The sequence below is a fragment of the Ailuropoda melanoleuca genome, chromosome 9 (assembly GCF_002007445.2).
Source record: "Ailuropoda melanoleuca isolate Jingjing chromosome 9, ASM200744v2, whole genome shotgun sequence".
NCBI lineage: Eukaryota > Metazoa > Chordata > Mammalia > Carnivora > Ursidae > Ailuropoda > Ailuropoda melanoleuca.
This window is the reverse complement of record NC_048226.1, coordinates 26,395,969-26,413,985: the sequence shown is the minus strand read 5'-3', so window position 1 is coordinate 26,413,985 and position 18,017 is coordinate 26,395,969. Positions and strand designations below refer to the sequence as shown.

The following is an 18,017-nucleotide window of genomic DNA, read 5'->3' as shown; positions in this document are numbered from 1 at the left end:
GCTTGGTGGTGCACGCTCCCGGCTCACGGACTCAGTCTGCCGTTTCCAGAGTGCGGGTCCGCGGTCCGCCCGCTCCCTGGTGCAGGTGGCCCGCCAGCCGCCCTGCGCGTGCGCTCCTGGAGCCCGCGTTCTAAGTCTGCTGTCTCGCGGGTGCCGTCCGTGAGTCCGCCTGTTCCCCCGTGCAGGTGGCCCGCCAACTGCCAGCCGTCCCGCGTGCGCTCCCGGAGCTCCCTTCTCAGCCTGCTGTCTCAAGCGTGCGGGTCCGCGGTCTGTCCGCTCCCCCTTGTACGTGACACGGCGGCTCCCTCCCCCTTCTGTTTAGCTTCCGATATCTGTGCGCGGTTTCACAGCTCCCCGATTCGTACCTCGATACTCAGCGCTGGGAGATGTTCATTTGTAGAGATCCAGATGTATCTTCCTGCATCTCAGGCTGATTCCGTGGATATTCCTGCTGGTCTGGTCCCTATCCAGCTCTACTCAGGGGACCGGCTGAAAAAGGGGTCCCCTACTCCTCCGCCATCTTAACCTCCCCCTTCATTCATATTTTCTTAAAACATCCAGGATCAAAGTAATGTGGAGGTTAGAACCTGGTCCAGCAGATTACAGCTAGGTTTAGTAACATGAGCATTTGTAGCAATTAACAGGTCAGATTCTGGAGAAAGTGGGTCTGGGCTTGAACCCCAGCTCTATCATGGTGCAAGCTAAGAATGCACTAGGTTAGAGAAACAGAAACGACAGCAGCATGGAAATGCTGTTTTCCCCATTAGGTTGGCAGAGCTCCTGCAGTTGGATCCCTGTGGGACTGGCAAGCTCTCAGGTTTCAAGTCAGCCCCTTGGGGCAGTGCACAACTCCTTTGTGAGGGGCTTTCCCCTTCCCAAAGAGAATGCCCCTTAGAGTCCCTGCAGTGCCTAGGCTGAGGGTCCTCCACCGTCCATGACCTGAGGACTGGCCACTACACTGCCAGATACTAGCTCCATGGCACTCCACAGAAAGCAAGTGGCAACATTTGGGGCACCAATAGCTTCAGAAAAGGTTGATCACATCATGTCCCCGAGACATAGGAAAACAATAAATTGTAAGAACGCTCAGGGAGGTTTTAAGCATTGAACAAAAAATACTTTCTGAAACTAAAACCCATAACTTTAATTTTTTTTAAATTTATTTTTTATAATAAATTTTTATTATGTCAAATTAGTCACCATACAGTATATCCTTAGTTTCTGATGTAGCGTTCCATGATTCATTATTTGCGTATAACACCCAGTGCTCCATGCAATACGTGCCCTTCTTAATACCCATCACCAGCCTATCCCAATCCCCCACCACCCTCCCCTCTGAAGCCCTCAGTTTGTTTCTCAGAGTTCACAGTCTCTCATGATTCAATCCCACTTCTGTTCCCCCCCTTCATTCTTCCCTTCCTTCTCCTACCAATCTTCCTAATTCTTATGTTCCATAAATTAGTGAAACAATATGATAATTGTCTTTCTCTGCTTGACTTATTTCACTTAGCATAATCTCCTCCAGTCCCATCCATGTTGCTGCAAATGTTGGGTAATCATTCTTTCTGATAGCTGAGTAATATTCCATTGTATATATGGACCACATCTTCATAATCCAGTCATCTGTTGAAGGGCATCTCGGCTCCTTCCACAATTTAGCTGTTGTGGACAATGCTGCTATGGACATTGGGGTGCATATGGCCCTTCTCTTCACTATGTCTGTATCTTTGGGGTAAATACCCAGTAGTGCATTGCTGGATCATAGGATAGCTCAATTTTTTTACTTTTTAAAGGGATGCCACTGACCAGACTTATTCAAAAGAATAGAGAAAGGACCCAAATTAATAAAATTATGAACAAAAGGGGAGAGATCATGACCAACACCAATGAAATAGGAAGGATCATTAGAAACTTTTATCAACAACTTTATGCCAATAAATTAAATAACCTGGAAAATGGATGCCTTCCTATTTCTCTATTCTCTTAAATAAGTCTGGCCAGTGGCTTATCGATCTTATTTATTCTTTCAAAGAACCAGCTTCTAGTTTTGTTGATCTGCTCTAGTGTGCTCCTGGTTTCTAATTCATTGATCTCTGCTCTAATCTTGATCAACTGCCTTCTTGTGCATGGGTTAGGTCTGTTCTTCTGTCCCAGACATCAAGTAAATTCAAATCAAAGCCACATTGAGATACCACCTTATGCCAATTAGAATGGCAAAAATTGACAAGACAAGAAACAACAAATAGTGGAGTGGAGGGGTTAAGATGGTGGAGGAGTAGGCAACTCCTTTTTCAGCTGGCCCCCTGAGTCGAGTTGGATAGGTACCAGACCAGCCTGAACATCCACGGAATCAGCCTGAGATACAGGAAGATACATCTGGATCTCTACAAATGAACATCTCCAGCGCTGAGTATTGAGGGACGAAGCAGGAAGCTGTGAAACCACGCAAAGATATCAGAAGATAAACAGAAGCGGGAGGGAGCCGCCGCGTTCAGGCGCCAGGAAGCAGTAGCCACCTGCACTGGGAGCGGGCGGACTCGTGGACGGCACCCGTGAGAAAACAGACTGGGACCGTGAGCAGGGAACGCGTGCCACCAGACTTCACATGGAACTCCAGTGTGCTCACTGGATCCAGACTGAGACCGGGAGCTCCGGGAGCGTGAGGGGGCAGCTGGCGGCTGGCGGTGTTAGAAACAGAAAGGACAGAGATGCACAGGCCCTGGAAGTAGGGTTGGGATGCCGGGTGTGGGATGCACATCCTGGGATGCTGCAGGGTTGAGCAGCACCAACAAAAACAGAGTTAAAGTGGCCAGATCATCAGTGGAGAACAGCCCGCGATCCCCTCTGTTCTGTGACAGAGGCTGAGATTCGGCCACTGCTGCTCTGACTCTCAGAAAAGGGATAGCAAACCTCCAGGGAAAGCCGCCAGAGAACAAAAGCCTTTAAACACCGGCTCACAGGATGCACATCCCCATTCCCCTTCGCAGGAGACACGGAGACCCTACCCAAACAGGGTTGCCTGAGTATTGGCGCGGCAGGCCCCTCCCCCAGAAGGCAGGTTGAAAAATCAAGAAGCCCACATCCCTAAGATCCCTATAAAACAAGGGTGCACGGCCTGAGTCCTGGTCAATAATTTGGGCTCTGGACAACCCTGCAATCTCTCCTAATCAGAATGATGAGAAGAAGTCCCCCCCAGCAAAGAAAAGACAATGAGTCTGTGGCCTCTGCCACAGAACTAATGGATATGGATGTAACCAAATTATCAGAAATGGAATTCAGAGTAACAATGGTCAAGATGATGTGTAGACTTGAAAAAAGTATTAACGAAAATGTTAATGAGAATATAGAATCTCTAAGGGTGGAAATGAGAGCGAATCGGGCAGAAATTAAAAATTCTATGAGCCAAACGCAGTAGAACTAGAGGCTCTGACGGCCAGCATAAATGAGGCAGAGGAATGTATTAGCGAATTGGAGGGTGGGTTAGTAGAAGAAAAAGTGAAAAAAGAAGCTGGGCTTAAATAATCCACACCAAGGAATGTAGGTTATGGGAGATTACTGACTCAATGAAATGATCGAATGTCGGAATCATCGGCATCCCCGAGGTGGTGGAGAAAAACAGAGGTCTTGAAGAGATATTTGAACAAATTGTAGCTGAAAACTTCCCTAATCTAGTGAGGGAAACAAACATTCGTGTCCAAGAATCCAAGGATACAGTATTGAAAGCGGCCAGGGCAAAGAAATTTCTCATGTACCAAGGCAAAGGTATCAGAATTATGTCAGACCTGTGTACACAGAACTGGAATGAGAGAAAATGTTGGGGGGGCATTTTTAAAGCTCTTTCAGAGAAAAACATGCAGCCAAGGATCCTTTATCCAGCAAGGTTGTCATTCAGAATTGATGGAGAGATAAGGACTCTTTCAGAGAAAAACATGCAGCCAAGGATCCTTTATCCAGCAAGGTTGTCATTCAGAATTGATGGAGAGATAAGGACCTTCCAGGATCACCAGTCATTGACCAATTAAGGAACCATGAAACCAGCCCTACAGGAGATATTAAGGGGGTTCTATAAATGTAAAAAGGCCCCAAGAGTGATACAGAACAGAAAGTCAAAACCAATAGAAACAAAGACTTTACTGGCAAAGTGGCGTCATTAAAATCATATCTCTCAGTATTCAGTCTCAATGTGAATGGCTTAAATGCTCCCATAAAATGCCACAGGGTTGCATTGGATAAAAAGACATGACCCATCCATTTGCTGTCTACAAGAGACTCATTTTGAACCCAAAGATGCATTCAGACTTAGAGTAGAGGGATGTAGTACCATCTTTCACGCAAATGGACCTCAAAAGAAAGCTGGGGTAGCAATTCTCATATCAGATAGATCGGATTTTAAACTAAAGNATTCTCATATCAGATAGACTGGATTTTAAACTAGAGGCCATAGAGAGAGATACAGAAGGGCACTATATTATTCTTAAAGGAAGTATTCAACAAGTGGATATGACAATTATTAATATATATGCCCCCAACAGGGGAGCAGCAAGATACACAAGCCAACTCTTAACCAAAATAAAGAGACATATAGATAAGAACACAGTAATAGTAGGGGACCTCAACACCCCACTATCAGAAATAGACAGAACACCCTGGCAAAAACTAAGCAAAGAATCAAAGGCTTTGAATGCCATACTCGACGAGTTGGACCTCATAGATATATATAGAACACTACACCCCAGAACCAAAGAATACTCATTCTATTCTAATGCCCATGGAACATTCTCAAGAATAGACCATGTTCTGGGACACAAAACAGGTCTCGACCAATACCAAAATACTGAAATAATTCCCTGCATATTCTCAGACCACAATGCTTTGAAAGGGGAACTCAACCACAAGGAAAAATTTGGAAGAAACTCAAACACTTGGAGACTAAGAACCATCCTGCTCAGGAATGTCAATAAACCAGGAAATAAAAAATCAATTTAAACAATTTATGGAGACAAATGAGAACGAAAACACAATGGTCCAAAACCTATGGGATACTGGAAAGGCAGTCCTATAAGGGGGAAATACATAGCCATCCAAGCCTCACTCAAAAGAATAGAAAAATCTAAAATGCAGTTTTTATATTCTTACCTTAAGAAGCTGGAACAGCAACAGAGGGACAGGCCTAATCCACACACGAGGAAGCACTTGACCAAAATTAGAGTAGAAATCAACGAATTAGAAACCAGGAGTACAGTAGAGCAGATCAACAGAGCTAGAAGCTGGTTCTTTAAGAGAATTAATAACATTGACAGACCTCTGGCAAGACTTACCCAAAAGAACAGAGAGAGGACTCAAATTAATAAAATTATGAATGAAAAAGGAGAGGTCACAACCAACAACAATGAATTGGAAGGATTATTAGAAACTTTAATCAACATCTATATGCCAATAAATTAAGCAATCTGGAAGTGATGGAGGCTTTCCTGGAAACCCATAAACTACCAAGACTGAAACAGGAAGAGATTGATTTTTTAAACAGGCCAATTAATTATGAAGAGATTGAGTCAGTGATAAACAATCTTCCAAAAAAAAAAAACACCAGGCCCAGATGGTTTTCCTGGGGAATTCTACCAAACATTCAAAGAAAAAATAATACCTATTCTCCTAAAGCTGTTTCAAAAAATAGAAACAGAAGGAAAGCTACAAAACTCATTCTATGAGGCCAATATTACCTTGATCCCCAAACGAGGCAAAGACCCCATCAAAAAGGATAATTACAGACTGATTTCCCTAATGAATATGGACGCCAAAATCCTTAACAAGATCCTGGCAAATAGAATCCAACTGTACATTAAAAGGATTATCCATTATGACCAAGTGGGATTCATCCCTGGGATGCAGGGGTGGTACAACATTCGCAAATCTATCAGTGTCTTAGATTTTATTCAGAAACAAAAATTCAGAAATCATATGATCCTCTCAATTGATGCAGAAAAAGCACTTGACAAAAAACAGCATCTTTTTCTGATTAAAACCCTTCAGAGTATAGGAATAGAGGGTTCATTTCTCAAGCTCATAAAAGCCATCTATGAAATGCCTACAGCAGATATTATTCTCAATGGGGAAAAGCTGGAAGCCTTTCCCTTAAGATCAGGAACACGACAAGGATGCCCACTCTTGCCATTATTATTCAACATAGTACTAGAAGTGCTTGCAACAGCAATCAGACAACAAAAAGGTATAAAAGGTATCCAAACCAGCAGAGAAGAAGTCAAACTGTCTCTCTTTGCAGATGACATGATATTCTGTATGGAAAACCCAAAAGAATCCACTCCCAAAATATTAGAAGTTATAGAGCAATTCAGTAATGTGGCAGCATACAAAATCAATGCTCAGAAATCAGTTGCATTTCTATAGACAAATAACGAGACTGAAAAAGAGAAATTAGGGAATCCATCCCATTTACAATAGCACCCAAAACCATATGTTACATTGGAATTAACCAGACATGTAAAGGATCTATATTCTAGGAACTATAAATCACTCTTGAAAGACATTGAGGATGACAAAAAAAGATGGAAAAAACCAGACATGTAAAGGATCTATATTCTAGGAACTATAAATCACTCCATGCTACCCAGAGAAATCTACACTTTCAATGCTATCCCAATCAAAATACCAATGACATTTTTCAAAGAACTGGAACAAATAGTCCTTAAACTTGTATGGAACCAGAAAAGGTCCCTAATCGCCAAGGAACTGTTGAAAGGGAAAAGCAAAGCTGGGGGCATCACAATGCCGGATTTTGAGCTGTACTACAAAGCTGTGATCACAAAGACAGCATGGTAATGACACAAAAACAGACACATAGACCAAGAAACAGAATAGAGAACCCAGAAATGGACCCTTCGCTCTTTGGGCAACTAATCTTTGATAAAGCGGGAAAAAACATCCAGTGGAAAAAGACAGTCTTTAATAAATGATGCTGGGAAAATTGGACAGCTACATCCAAAAAAATGAAACTTGACCACTCTTTCACACCATACACAAAGATAAACGCCAAATGGATGAAGGACCTCGATGTGAGACAGGAATCCATCAAAATTCTGGAGGACAACATGGGAACAACCTCTACGACATTGGCCAAAGCAACCATTTTCATGACACATCTCCAAAGGCAAGAGAAACCAAAGATAAAATGAACATGTGAGACTTCATGAAAATAAAAACTTCTGCACAGCCAAGGAAACAATCAAAAAAAACTAAGAGGCAGCCCATGGAATGGGATAATATATTTGCAAATGATGCCGCAGATAAAAGACTGGTATCCAAGATCTACAAAGAAGTTCTCAAACTCAATACGCGAGAAACAAATAAATCATAAAATGGGCAGAAGATATGAACAGACACTTTTCCAGTGAAGACATTCAAATGGTAATAGACACAGGAAAAAATGTTCAAAGTCATTAGCCATCAGGGAAATTCAAATCAAAACCACACTGAGATACCACCTTACGCCGGTTAGATTGGCAAAAATCAACAAGGCAGGAAACAGCAATTGCTGGAGAGGGTGTGGAGAAAGGGGATCCCTCCTACATTGCTGGTGGTAATGCAGGTTGGTGCAGCCACTCTTGAAAACAATGTGGAGGTCCCTTAAAAAGTTAAAAATTGAGCTACCCTATGACCCAGCCATTGCAATACTGGGTATTTACCCCAAAGATACAGACGTAGTGAAGAGAAGGGCCATATGCACCCCGATGCTCATATCAGCATTATCCACAATAGCTAAATCATGGAAGGAACCGAGATGCCCTTCAATAGATGACTGGATTAAGAAGCTGTGGTCCATATGTACATGGAATATTAGCTATCAGAAAGAACGAGTTTTCAACATTTGCTGCAACACGGACGGCACTGGGGGAGATAATGCTAAGTGAAATAAGTCAAGCAGAGAAAGACAATTATCATATGATTTCTCTCATCTATGGAACATAAGAACTAGGAAGATCGGTAGGGGAAGAAAGGGATAAAGAAAGGGGGGTAATCAGAAGGGGGAATGAAACATGAGAGACTATGGACTATGAGAAACAAACTGAAGACTTCAGAGGGGGAGGGGGTGGGTGAATGGGATAGACTGGTTTGGGTAGTAAGCAGGGCACGTATTGCATGGTGCACTGGGTATTATATGCAACTAATGAATCATCGAACCTTGCATCAGAAATCAGGGATGTACTGTATGGTGACTACCATAATGTAATAAAAAAACATTTTAAAAAATGTTGGAGAGGATGTGGATACAGGGGATACCTCTTACACTATTGGTGGGAATGCAAGTTGATACAGCCACTCTGGAAAACAGTGTGGATGTCTCTTCAAAAGTTAAAAATTGAGCTACCCTATGACCCAGCCATTGCACTACTGGGTATTTACCCCAAAGATACAGACGTAGTAAAGAGAAGGGCCATATGCACCCCAATGTTCATAGCTGCATTGTCCACAATAGCCAAATCATGGAAGGAGCCGAGATGCCCTTCAACAGATGACTGGATTAAGAAGCTGTGGTCCATATATACAATGGAATATTACTCAGCTATCAGAAAGAACGAATTCTCAACATTTGCTGCAACATGGACGGCACTGGAGGAGATAATGCTAAGTGAAATAAGTCAAGCAGAGAAAGACAATTATCATATGATTTCTCTCATCTATGGAACATAAGAACTAGGAAGATCGGTAGGGGAAGAAAGGGATAAAGAAAGGGGGGTAATCAGAAGGGGGAGTGAAGCATGGGAGACTATGGAATCTGAGAAACAAACTGAGGGCTTCAGAGGGAGGGGGTGGGTGAATGGGATAGACTGGTTTGGGTAGTAAGCAGGGCACGTATTGCATGGTGCACTGGGTATTATATGCAACTAATGAATCATCGAACCTTGCATCAGAAATCAGGGATGTACTGTATGGTGACTACCATAATGTAATAAAAAAACATTTTAAAAAATGTTGGAGAGGATGTGGATACAGGGGATACCTCTTACACTATTGGTGGGAATGCAAGTTGATACAGCCACTCTGGAAAACAGTGTGGATGTCTCTTCAAAAGTTAAAAATTGAGCTACCCTATGACCCAGCCATTGCACTACTGGGTATTTACCCCAAAGATACAGACATAGTGAAGAGAAGGGCCATATGCACCCCTATGTCCATAGCAGCATTGTCCACAATAGCTAAATTGTGGAAGGAGCCAAGATGCCCTTCAACAAAGGAGTGTATAAAGAAGATGCAGTCCATATAAAACAATGGAATATTACTCAGCCATCAGAAAGAACGATTACCCAATACTAACAGCAACATGGACGGGACTGGAGGAGATTATGCTAAGTGAAATAAGTCAAGCAGAGAAACGCAATTATCATATAGCTTCACTCATTTATGGGACATAAGAAATAGCAGGGAGATGGGTAGGAGAAGGAAGGGAAGAATGAAGGGGGGGCAGGTAAACAGAAGGGGAATGAACCACAAGAGAATATGGTCTTTGGCAAACAAACTGAGGTCTTCAGAGACGAGGGTGTGGGGGATTGGGATAGGCTGGTGATGGGTATTAAGGAGGGCACGTATTGCATGGAGCACTGGGTGATATCTGCAAATAATGAATCACGGAACACTGCATCAAAAACTAAGGATGTACTGTATGGTGACTGACATAATATAATAAAAAATTATTTTAAAAAATCTATTATTTAGTGTGGTCACCTTTATTAATTTTCTGAGCCAGACCTTCTGGATAACTTGCTGCAGCTTCTCCATCAGCACTTGCTGCTTTGCCCTGAACTTCTATGTTGTGGAGACGGCTTCTTTCCTTAAATCTCATGAACCAAACTCTGCTAGCTTCAACCTTTTCTTCTGCTGCTCCCTCACCTCTCAGCCCTCATAGAATTGAAGAGAGTCAGGGCCTTGCTCTGGATTAGACTTTAGCTTAAGGGAATGTTGTGGCTGGTTGTATCCTATATCCAGACCACTAAAACTTTCTCCATATCAACAATAAAGCTGCTTTACTTTCTTACCATTTATGTGTTCACTGGAGTAGCCCTTTTAATTTCCTTCAGAAACTTTTCCTTTGCATTTACAGCTTGCCTATTTAGTGCAAGTGGTTAGATTTTAGGCTACCTTGGATTTTTGTCATAGTTTCCTTACTAGACTTAATAATTTCTAGCTTTTGGCTTAAAGTGGAGAGATGTGCAACTCTTCTTTTTCACTTGAGCACTTAGAAGCCACTGTAGGGTTATTATTGGGTCTAATTTAATATTGTTGTGTCTTTTTTTTTAAAGATTTTATTTATTTACGTGACAGAGAGACAGCCAGCGAGAGAGGGAACACAGCAGGGGAGTGGGAGAGGAAGAAGCAGGATCCCAGCGGAGGAGCCCGATGTGGGACTCGATCCCAGAACGCCGGGATCACACCCTGAGCCAAAGGCAGACGCTTAACGACTGTGCTACCCAGGCGCCCCTAATATTGTTGTGTCTTAAAGAATAGGGAGGCCTGAGGAGAGGGAGAGAGCTGGGGGAATAGCCGGTCTGTGGAGCAGTCAGAATACACACAACTTTATCAATTTATTTTGCCATCTTATTTGGGTGCAGTTCATGGTGCCCCAAAGCAATTACAATAGTAACGCCAAAGATCACAGATCACTGTAACAAAAAAATAATAATAATGAAAAAGTTTGAAATATTGTGAAAATTACCAAAATCTGAGAGAGACCCAAAGTGAGCAAATGCTGTTGGAGAAATGGTATGCCAATTGAGTTGCTTCATGCAGGATTGCCACAGACCTTCAACTTGTAAAAAATGCAGTATCCATGAAGCACCATAAAGCAAAGTGCAATAAAGAAGGTCTGCCTGTATTGTTATGGATTGAATTGTATCTCCCCAAAAGATAAAGTTCTAATCTCAGGTTCCTGAAATTGTGACCTTATTTGGAAATAGGGTCTTTATAGAGATCATGAAATTAAAATTAGTTAATTAGGATGGGCCCTAATACAATATGAGGTGCTTATGCTAAATGAAACTTATAAGGAGGGCACATATTGCATGGAGTTCTTATAAAAAGGGGGAGTTTGGATGCAGAAGCAGGCATGCAAAGAAGGAAGAATATATGAAGACACATACACAGAATTTGGCAACGTCACTGGAGTGAGGCAACTATAAGCAAGGATTTTTGGCAACCACCAGAAACTAGGAGAGGCAGCAAGGATCTTCCCCCAGAGTTGTCAGGGAAAGTGTGGCCCTACTAACGGGATTTCACACCTCTAGTCTTTGTAACTGGGAGACAATGTATTTCTTTTTTTCAAGCTACTTTGTTACTTCACAGTTGTCTTCAATAATTGTTTGGGTGGAGGGGTGGATTTCTGGAGCTTCCTACTCTGCCATCTTCTATGACATCCTTATTTATTATTTAATTTTCTCTCTCTCTGCTTACTCTAATGTAAGCTCTATGAGGACAGGGAATTTTGTCTCTTATAGGAACTGCTGTGTGGGCGTAGCATTAACAGACAGGTACTGCAGCAGTAGGTCATTTATGCATAATTACTGAACACTTTAAGACACAAAGGAACACGGACAAGGTAATATAGTCCCACCCTGGTGGAGGAGTGAGGTGTGTGTTAAATGTGACAATGGAAGTAAGTTCTGGGCATAACATGATATAAAACATCAGCCACTTTGGGAAAGTCAGGGAAGGTTCCAGAGGACAGATGCCCAAAGCGGTGTGAAGCTGCACTTTGCTTGCTCCTCTGAAGAGCCAAAACTTCAAGTTTGAAGTTGCCTCTGTGACATTTGGGTTCATTATGAGACAATGAAAGCCAAGATTGAAGCATGCCATGAGGACTGCTCAGGGCCTCCTATGCCCTGGAGTTTCTGTTTCTGCATCAGATAAATTTCCCGGGATGTTTTCTCTTCCAGGAATATTTGGGGCTGCCAAAAATGGAAAAAAGTTAGCTTTTTAAAAATGTTCCTTATGACCCAACACATAGTAAAGGCTCTTTCTCAGACATTACAAGGCAACTCTGGATAACTGTGTGCAGGGCTGGCAGAGAGGTGTGCATAAGTCTGTAACCTGCTGGTCAGTCTCTGCAGGGGCTGATGGGGCCCCCTCCACATGTCCTCCCTCTGGGGACCCCATACAGCAACGGTATTTCCTAGGGCATACTCTTCCTGTGGCTGAACCCGAAGTTCCAGAGAGGCTTGCAGTAACATGGGATGCTTCTTTCTAGTCCACTTAGCTTTCATTGGTCAAAGCAGGTCATTGGCCAAGCCCAGTGCCAGTGGGGTGGCAGAGTGGATCTTTCTGCCCCACTGAGGGCCACTGCAGAGACATGTATGTGAAGTCTTACCACAGGGATAAAGAACTAGGGAGTGATCCAATCTTCCTAGATAAACAATGAGGAATTACTTTTTATGATATCAAGTGACCTGCTCTCTAGCAGAGCATGGTTCTGCTGTCCCCTGATTCTCTGCAGCAAATGAAATCACATGTCACATATCTTCACATTGGTTTCAGCTTTCTGCCCGTGACTTTGGGAAACCCTTTCTGAACGGGTTACCTTTGGAGCCCTCCTCCTCCTGCTCTTCAGAGACGTTCACACGGGGCTACTGCCCTGAAGCAGCAGATTCAAGGGCCCTCCTTAACATCTTGTGGGCTGCCCTGAGGTGCCTAGAAGTGACAATATGGACCAACATTCCGCCCAAGCCAGCTGGAAGCAGGCCTCATGGCTACATCCTTCCTCTGGCTACATTCCTACATTAGCAACAAGAGCCACAGGGGGACATGCTTTTGGAACACAAATTTCTTACAGAAACTTTACAACTGCTACATGTTTCTTTGATAACAATAATGTAACATTCATCTCTGTCAGAAAGGTGCACTGGATGCTAGCATGACTTACTAGGAAATACTACTTTCTAGTTGTTGAACCGACACCTGTTATCACATGAACATCAGCAGAGTTGGGAAGACTGCACAGAGGGCAGTAGTGAGCGGTGGTTTAGCACAGGTTCACGATTGTGCAGTTTGGAATCAGAGAACTGTGTTCAGGTCCCAGTTTGGTCACTTATAAGATAGGTGTCTCTCCGTGCCTTGACTTAGTCATGTGTCGATTGAAGAAATAACAAATACACCTGAGGGATGTTTAAGGATTAAATAAAATACGTGCATGGAGTTAGTAGAGGACTTGGTCCACTGCAGGGCTAAGAAATGCTGGTTGGATGGTTATGGTCATGGTCCTAGCCACTGTAGGAAATGCTACAGGATGTTACCCCACTTAAGATCCACAACAGCAGTCAGGGCAGTTGAGGAAAAAGAGGACCAGTTAGTTGGTCATATGGCTGGAAACAAAAACATACCAGTGGGCTCAAACTTAAGGTTTTGTGGATTCTGAAGTTTGTTTTGGTTTCCTGATGAACATCCTATGCTTCTTACAGTTTGCTGAAAAAGTGCTTTGGATCTTGCAAATCAGTCACAGTATGGGCAGCTCCTCTGGGTTTCATGGATGTGATTTTAGTGTTCTTTCTCTCTACAGATTCCCGTGCTCCTGAACCTCAGCCAAGACCCCGAGGTCAGCCTGCCTGCACCACCACTCATGTATGCCCTGGCCCTTGGCGCCTGCCTGGGAGGTAAGGGGGTGCTGATGCACACAGGGAAGGGGCCACGGACACTGTAATGACCCCAAAGTCATGGTTTATACATGCCGAATTGAAGGTAAATTAAGGAGATTTTGGATGATTTCCTGAGTAGAAACCCACCTTTAGCTTTGACTGAAGCAAGTCTAGAAGTGAAGCCTGTCACTTCCCACCCCCTGCAGAATTTCCCTGGGAACGATCATTACTGACATCTCAAAGTGAATGTGCTCCCACACTGCACCGACACAGATGTGGCTTATGTTTAGAAACAGATTTTGAATCAGAAGACATCCTCAGTTGCAGTTTCTTATTCCCTCTGTAAGGGGTTGGGAAGTGATAAATGGGTAAACAAAGAACTAGAGACTCTAACCTAAGAGTAAGAAGAAAGATTAAAGATTTTTCTTTTTTGGAGAGGGGTATTGACCTTTAGAGAATTTGAAAAGTGAATTAGTGAAAGTGTCAGGAGAGACTACCTCTGGTGAGCAAACAGAAGGACTTGGATAACCATCTTTTGAGGGAGTTGTGTTAGAGTTAGAGTCCTTCTCATATATAGGAGGCCTAATCACCTTTGGGAACACGAGGATTTTGGAGAATCTTAGATAAACATACCAGATACATTTTAAGTTTTTATTCTTAAGTCCAGGCATGTTTAGGTAATCCAGGTTGCTTTGTTCTTTGATTGATCCCTATTAAATCAATAACTTTCTGTTTAGTTTATGTCTTTGTTTATAAAGGGGGATTGATGTTATTCAGTGAAGTTGCTATGATTTCTGGAGGCAGCTAATTCACCTCATTCAGCAATTGAGACCTCAAGTACTTGTGAGACTTAGGAAATTCTTAAAATGGGCCCCATTTAAGCATTAGCCCCCAGAAAAGCAGTAACTGTGTTCACAGCTTCATTTAACATCAGTGATAGAAACAGAATCTAGGGGCACTTAGAAATGTGTCTTTTCTGTGGGACTTTGTTCATTTAACCTCACTGAGCATCTGCTATAACCTGACATTGTGCTTTTGAGTGAGGAAGACAGTCACCTAAGGTAAGGTTACACCTTAAACAGATATGTCCTCTCACGACGGAATGCACAGAGTGCTTAGAGAGCACCAGAAAGAAACTAGAGGACAAGTCAGAGAAGGTACTCCAGAGAGGGAGCTTTTGACCTGGGACGAGAAGCCTCTTGGGCTAGTGCTGATTCCCCAGAACTTGTAGAATGAATGTGGATGGGATTATCAAGGACAGAAGTTAACATGAACCATATATATGGTTACTAACCTAAATATAAATCAACTCCTGTTGACTGAGGCGCTTTTGAAAGCAGGGATACAGCTGTAATGAATAATAAATGTATTAGACCTTGGGGTCTTTTTAACCTAGTAGCTCTGGTTATCGAATGACACTTCTTCCTGGATTGCAGATGCCCAGTTGTGCGGAGTGTTAACTCTACACTTATTCTGCCAGGGACCCTCTTTCATTGACTCAGAGTTTGGAATTACTTTCTTAAAAATTGTGACATACAATTTAAATTTTAACCATTTTTAAGGAGGTACAATGTTAGCAGCCATTAGAGAAATGTAAATTAAACCACAATAAGATATCATCACATACTTATAAGAATGGCTAAAATAAAAAATAGTAACCGCACCAAATATGCACAAGGATGTGGGGAAATTGGATCACTCACATATTATCACTGGGGCTATAGAAGGTTACCATCTCTATGGAGAACAGTCTGGCAGTGTCTTTAAAAAGTTAACCTGCACCTACCATAAAACCCAGCAATTGCACAACTGGGTATTTATTCTAGAGAAATGAAAACTTATGTTCACCAAAACCTACATAAAAAAGTAGAAATAAACCAGATGTCCTTCAATAGTAAATAATTAAACAGACTGTGGTACGTCCCTACTGTGGAATACTACTTGACAGTAAAAAGAAATGAGTACTGACACACAAGACAACCTTATTGACTCTCCAGGGAATTGTGTAGAGTGAAGAAAGTCAATCTCAAAAGGTTACAGACTGTATGAGTCCATTTATATGAGATTCTTGAAGTGACACAGTTGTAGAAATGCAGAATAGATTAGTGGTTAGTGGGGGTTAAGTACAGGGCAAGGTGGAAGGAAGTGTGTCTGTCTGTAAAAGGGCAATAGGATGGATCATTTTGGTGATGAAAATGTTCTGTATATTGACTGTATCAATGTCAGTATTCTCATTGTGACGTAGTACTATGGTCTTGAATTATATTACCTTTGAAGGAAAGTGGTAAATGGTACATGGGATCTCTTCATATTATTCCTTACGACTTCATGTGAATGTATAGTTACCTCAAAATAAAACTTCAGTTACAATTTAGAAAAAGGAAAAGCCAGAGGGAAGAATGTTCTTATTGATTAAATCCATAATTACTAAATAAATACTAAACTAAGTAAAATGGATAGATAGGCTCACTGAAAAATAAAGTCAAGGAAATATTCCAGAATCTATAGGCAAGAGTCAAAGAATAAATTACAGAAGAAAAATAATATACACAAATTTCATGATGGAAAATCGAATATTTGACTTCAAAGGAAAATCTCAGGAAGGACAGAATGAAATGAAGGCAGGAATTTATCCAAAAAATAATAGAAGCAAATTTTCCAGAGTGGAAGCAGCACACAAGTGGATACATACCTAATCCCATCATTGTGAAATTTTAGAACTCTAAGGAGGCTCAGAAACTTGCCCAATTGTCATACAACTAGTAAATCTCAAAACTGGGAATCTAGCAGTACAGCTCCAGAGTTTGTTTTCCTAAATTCTCTTTATGTTGAAAACAAGTAATTAGAAATATCAGGTTCAAGGCCTAACCCACACACGAGAAGGCAGTTGATCAAGATTAGAGCAGAGCAGAAATCAATGAATTAGAAACCAGGAGCATAGTAGAACAGATAAACAGAACTAGAAGCTGGTTCTTTGAAAGAATAAATAAGATCAATAAGTCACTGGCAAGACTTCTTCAAAAGAATAGAGAAAGGACCCAAATTAATAAAATTATGCATGAAAGGGGACAGGTCACAACTAACACCAATGAAATAGGAAAGATCATTAGAAACTTTTATCAACAGCTTTATGCCAATAAATTAAACAACCTGGAAGAAATGGATGCCTTCCTGGAAACCTATAAACTATCAAGACTGAAACAGAAAGAAATTGATTATTTAAACAGACTGATTAAATATGAAGAGATTGAAACAGTGATCAAAAACCTCCCCAAAATCGAGAGTCCAGGTCCTGACGGATTCCCTGGGGAATTCTATCAAACATTCAAAGAAGAAATAATGTCTTTTCTCCTGAAGCTGTTTCAAAAAATAGAAACAGAAGGAAAACTACCAAACTCATTCTATGAGGCCAGTATGACCTTGATCCCTAAACCAGGCAAAGACCCCATCAAAAGGGAGAATTACAGACCGATATCCCTGATGAATATGGATGCCAAAATTCTCAAAAAGATCCTAGTTAATAGGATCCAACAGTACATTAAAAGGATTATCCATCAAGACCAAACGGGATTCATCCCTGGGATGCAAGGGTGGTCCAACATTCGCAAATCGATCAGTGTGATAAATCATATCAACAAGAAAAGAATCAAGAACCATATTATCCTCTCAATAGATGCAGAAAAAGCATTTGACAAAATATAGCATGCTTTCCTGATTAAAACCCCTCAGAGCATTGGGATAAAGGGTACATTAGTCAATTTCATAAAAACCATCTATGAAAAGCCTCCAGCGAATATCATTCTCAATGGGGAAAAGATGAAAGCCTTTTCCTTAAGATCAGGGACACGACAAGGATGCCCACTCTTGCCATTATTATTCAACATAGTTCTAGAAGTCCTTGCAACAGCAATCAGACAACAAAGAGGGATGAAAGGTATCCAAATCGGCAAAGAAGAAGTCAAACTGTTTCTCTTCGCAGATGACATGATATTCTATATGGAAAACCCAAAAGACTCTACCCCCAAACTACTAGAAGTAATAGAGCAATTCAGTAATGTGGCAGCATACAAAATCAATGCTCAGAAATCAGTTGCATTTCTATACACGAACAATGACACTCAAGAAAGAGTAATTAGGGAATCCATCCAATTTACAATAGCACCAAAAATCATATGTTATCTCGGAATTAACTTAACCAGAGACGTAAAGGATCTATATTGTAGAAACTACAGATCACTCTTGAAAGACATTGAAGAAGACACAAAAAGATGGAAAAACATTCCATGTTCATGGATCGGAAGAATAAACACAGTTAAAATGTCTATGCTACCCAGAGCAATCTACACTTTCAATGCCATCCCGATCAAAATACCAATGACGTTT

General features: G+C 41.7%; 1 protein-coding gene across 2 annotated transcripts in view; it reads left to right on the top strand.

Moving 5' to 3' along the window:
• The window catches only part of OCA2 (OCA2 melanosomal transmembrane protein), a 437,584-nt gene that overhangs the window by 285,797 nt on the left and 133,770 nt on the right, over window positions 1–18,017 (top strand). For both annotated transcript variants that reach the window (XM_034667989.1, XM_034667990.1), the window contains exon 22: window positions 13,559–13,652. In XM_034667989.1, coding sequence (XP_034523880.1) covers window positions 13,559–13,652 — 94 coding nt within the window. The remainder of the gene's footprint in view (window positions 1–13,558; window positions 13,653–18,017) is intronic.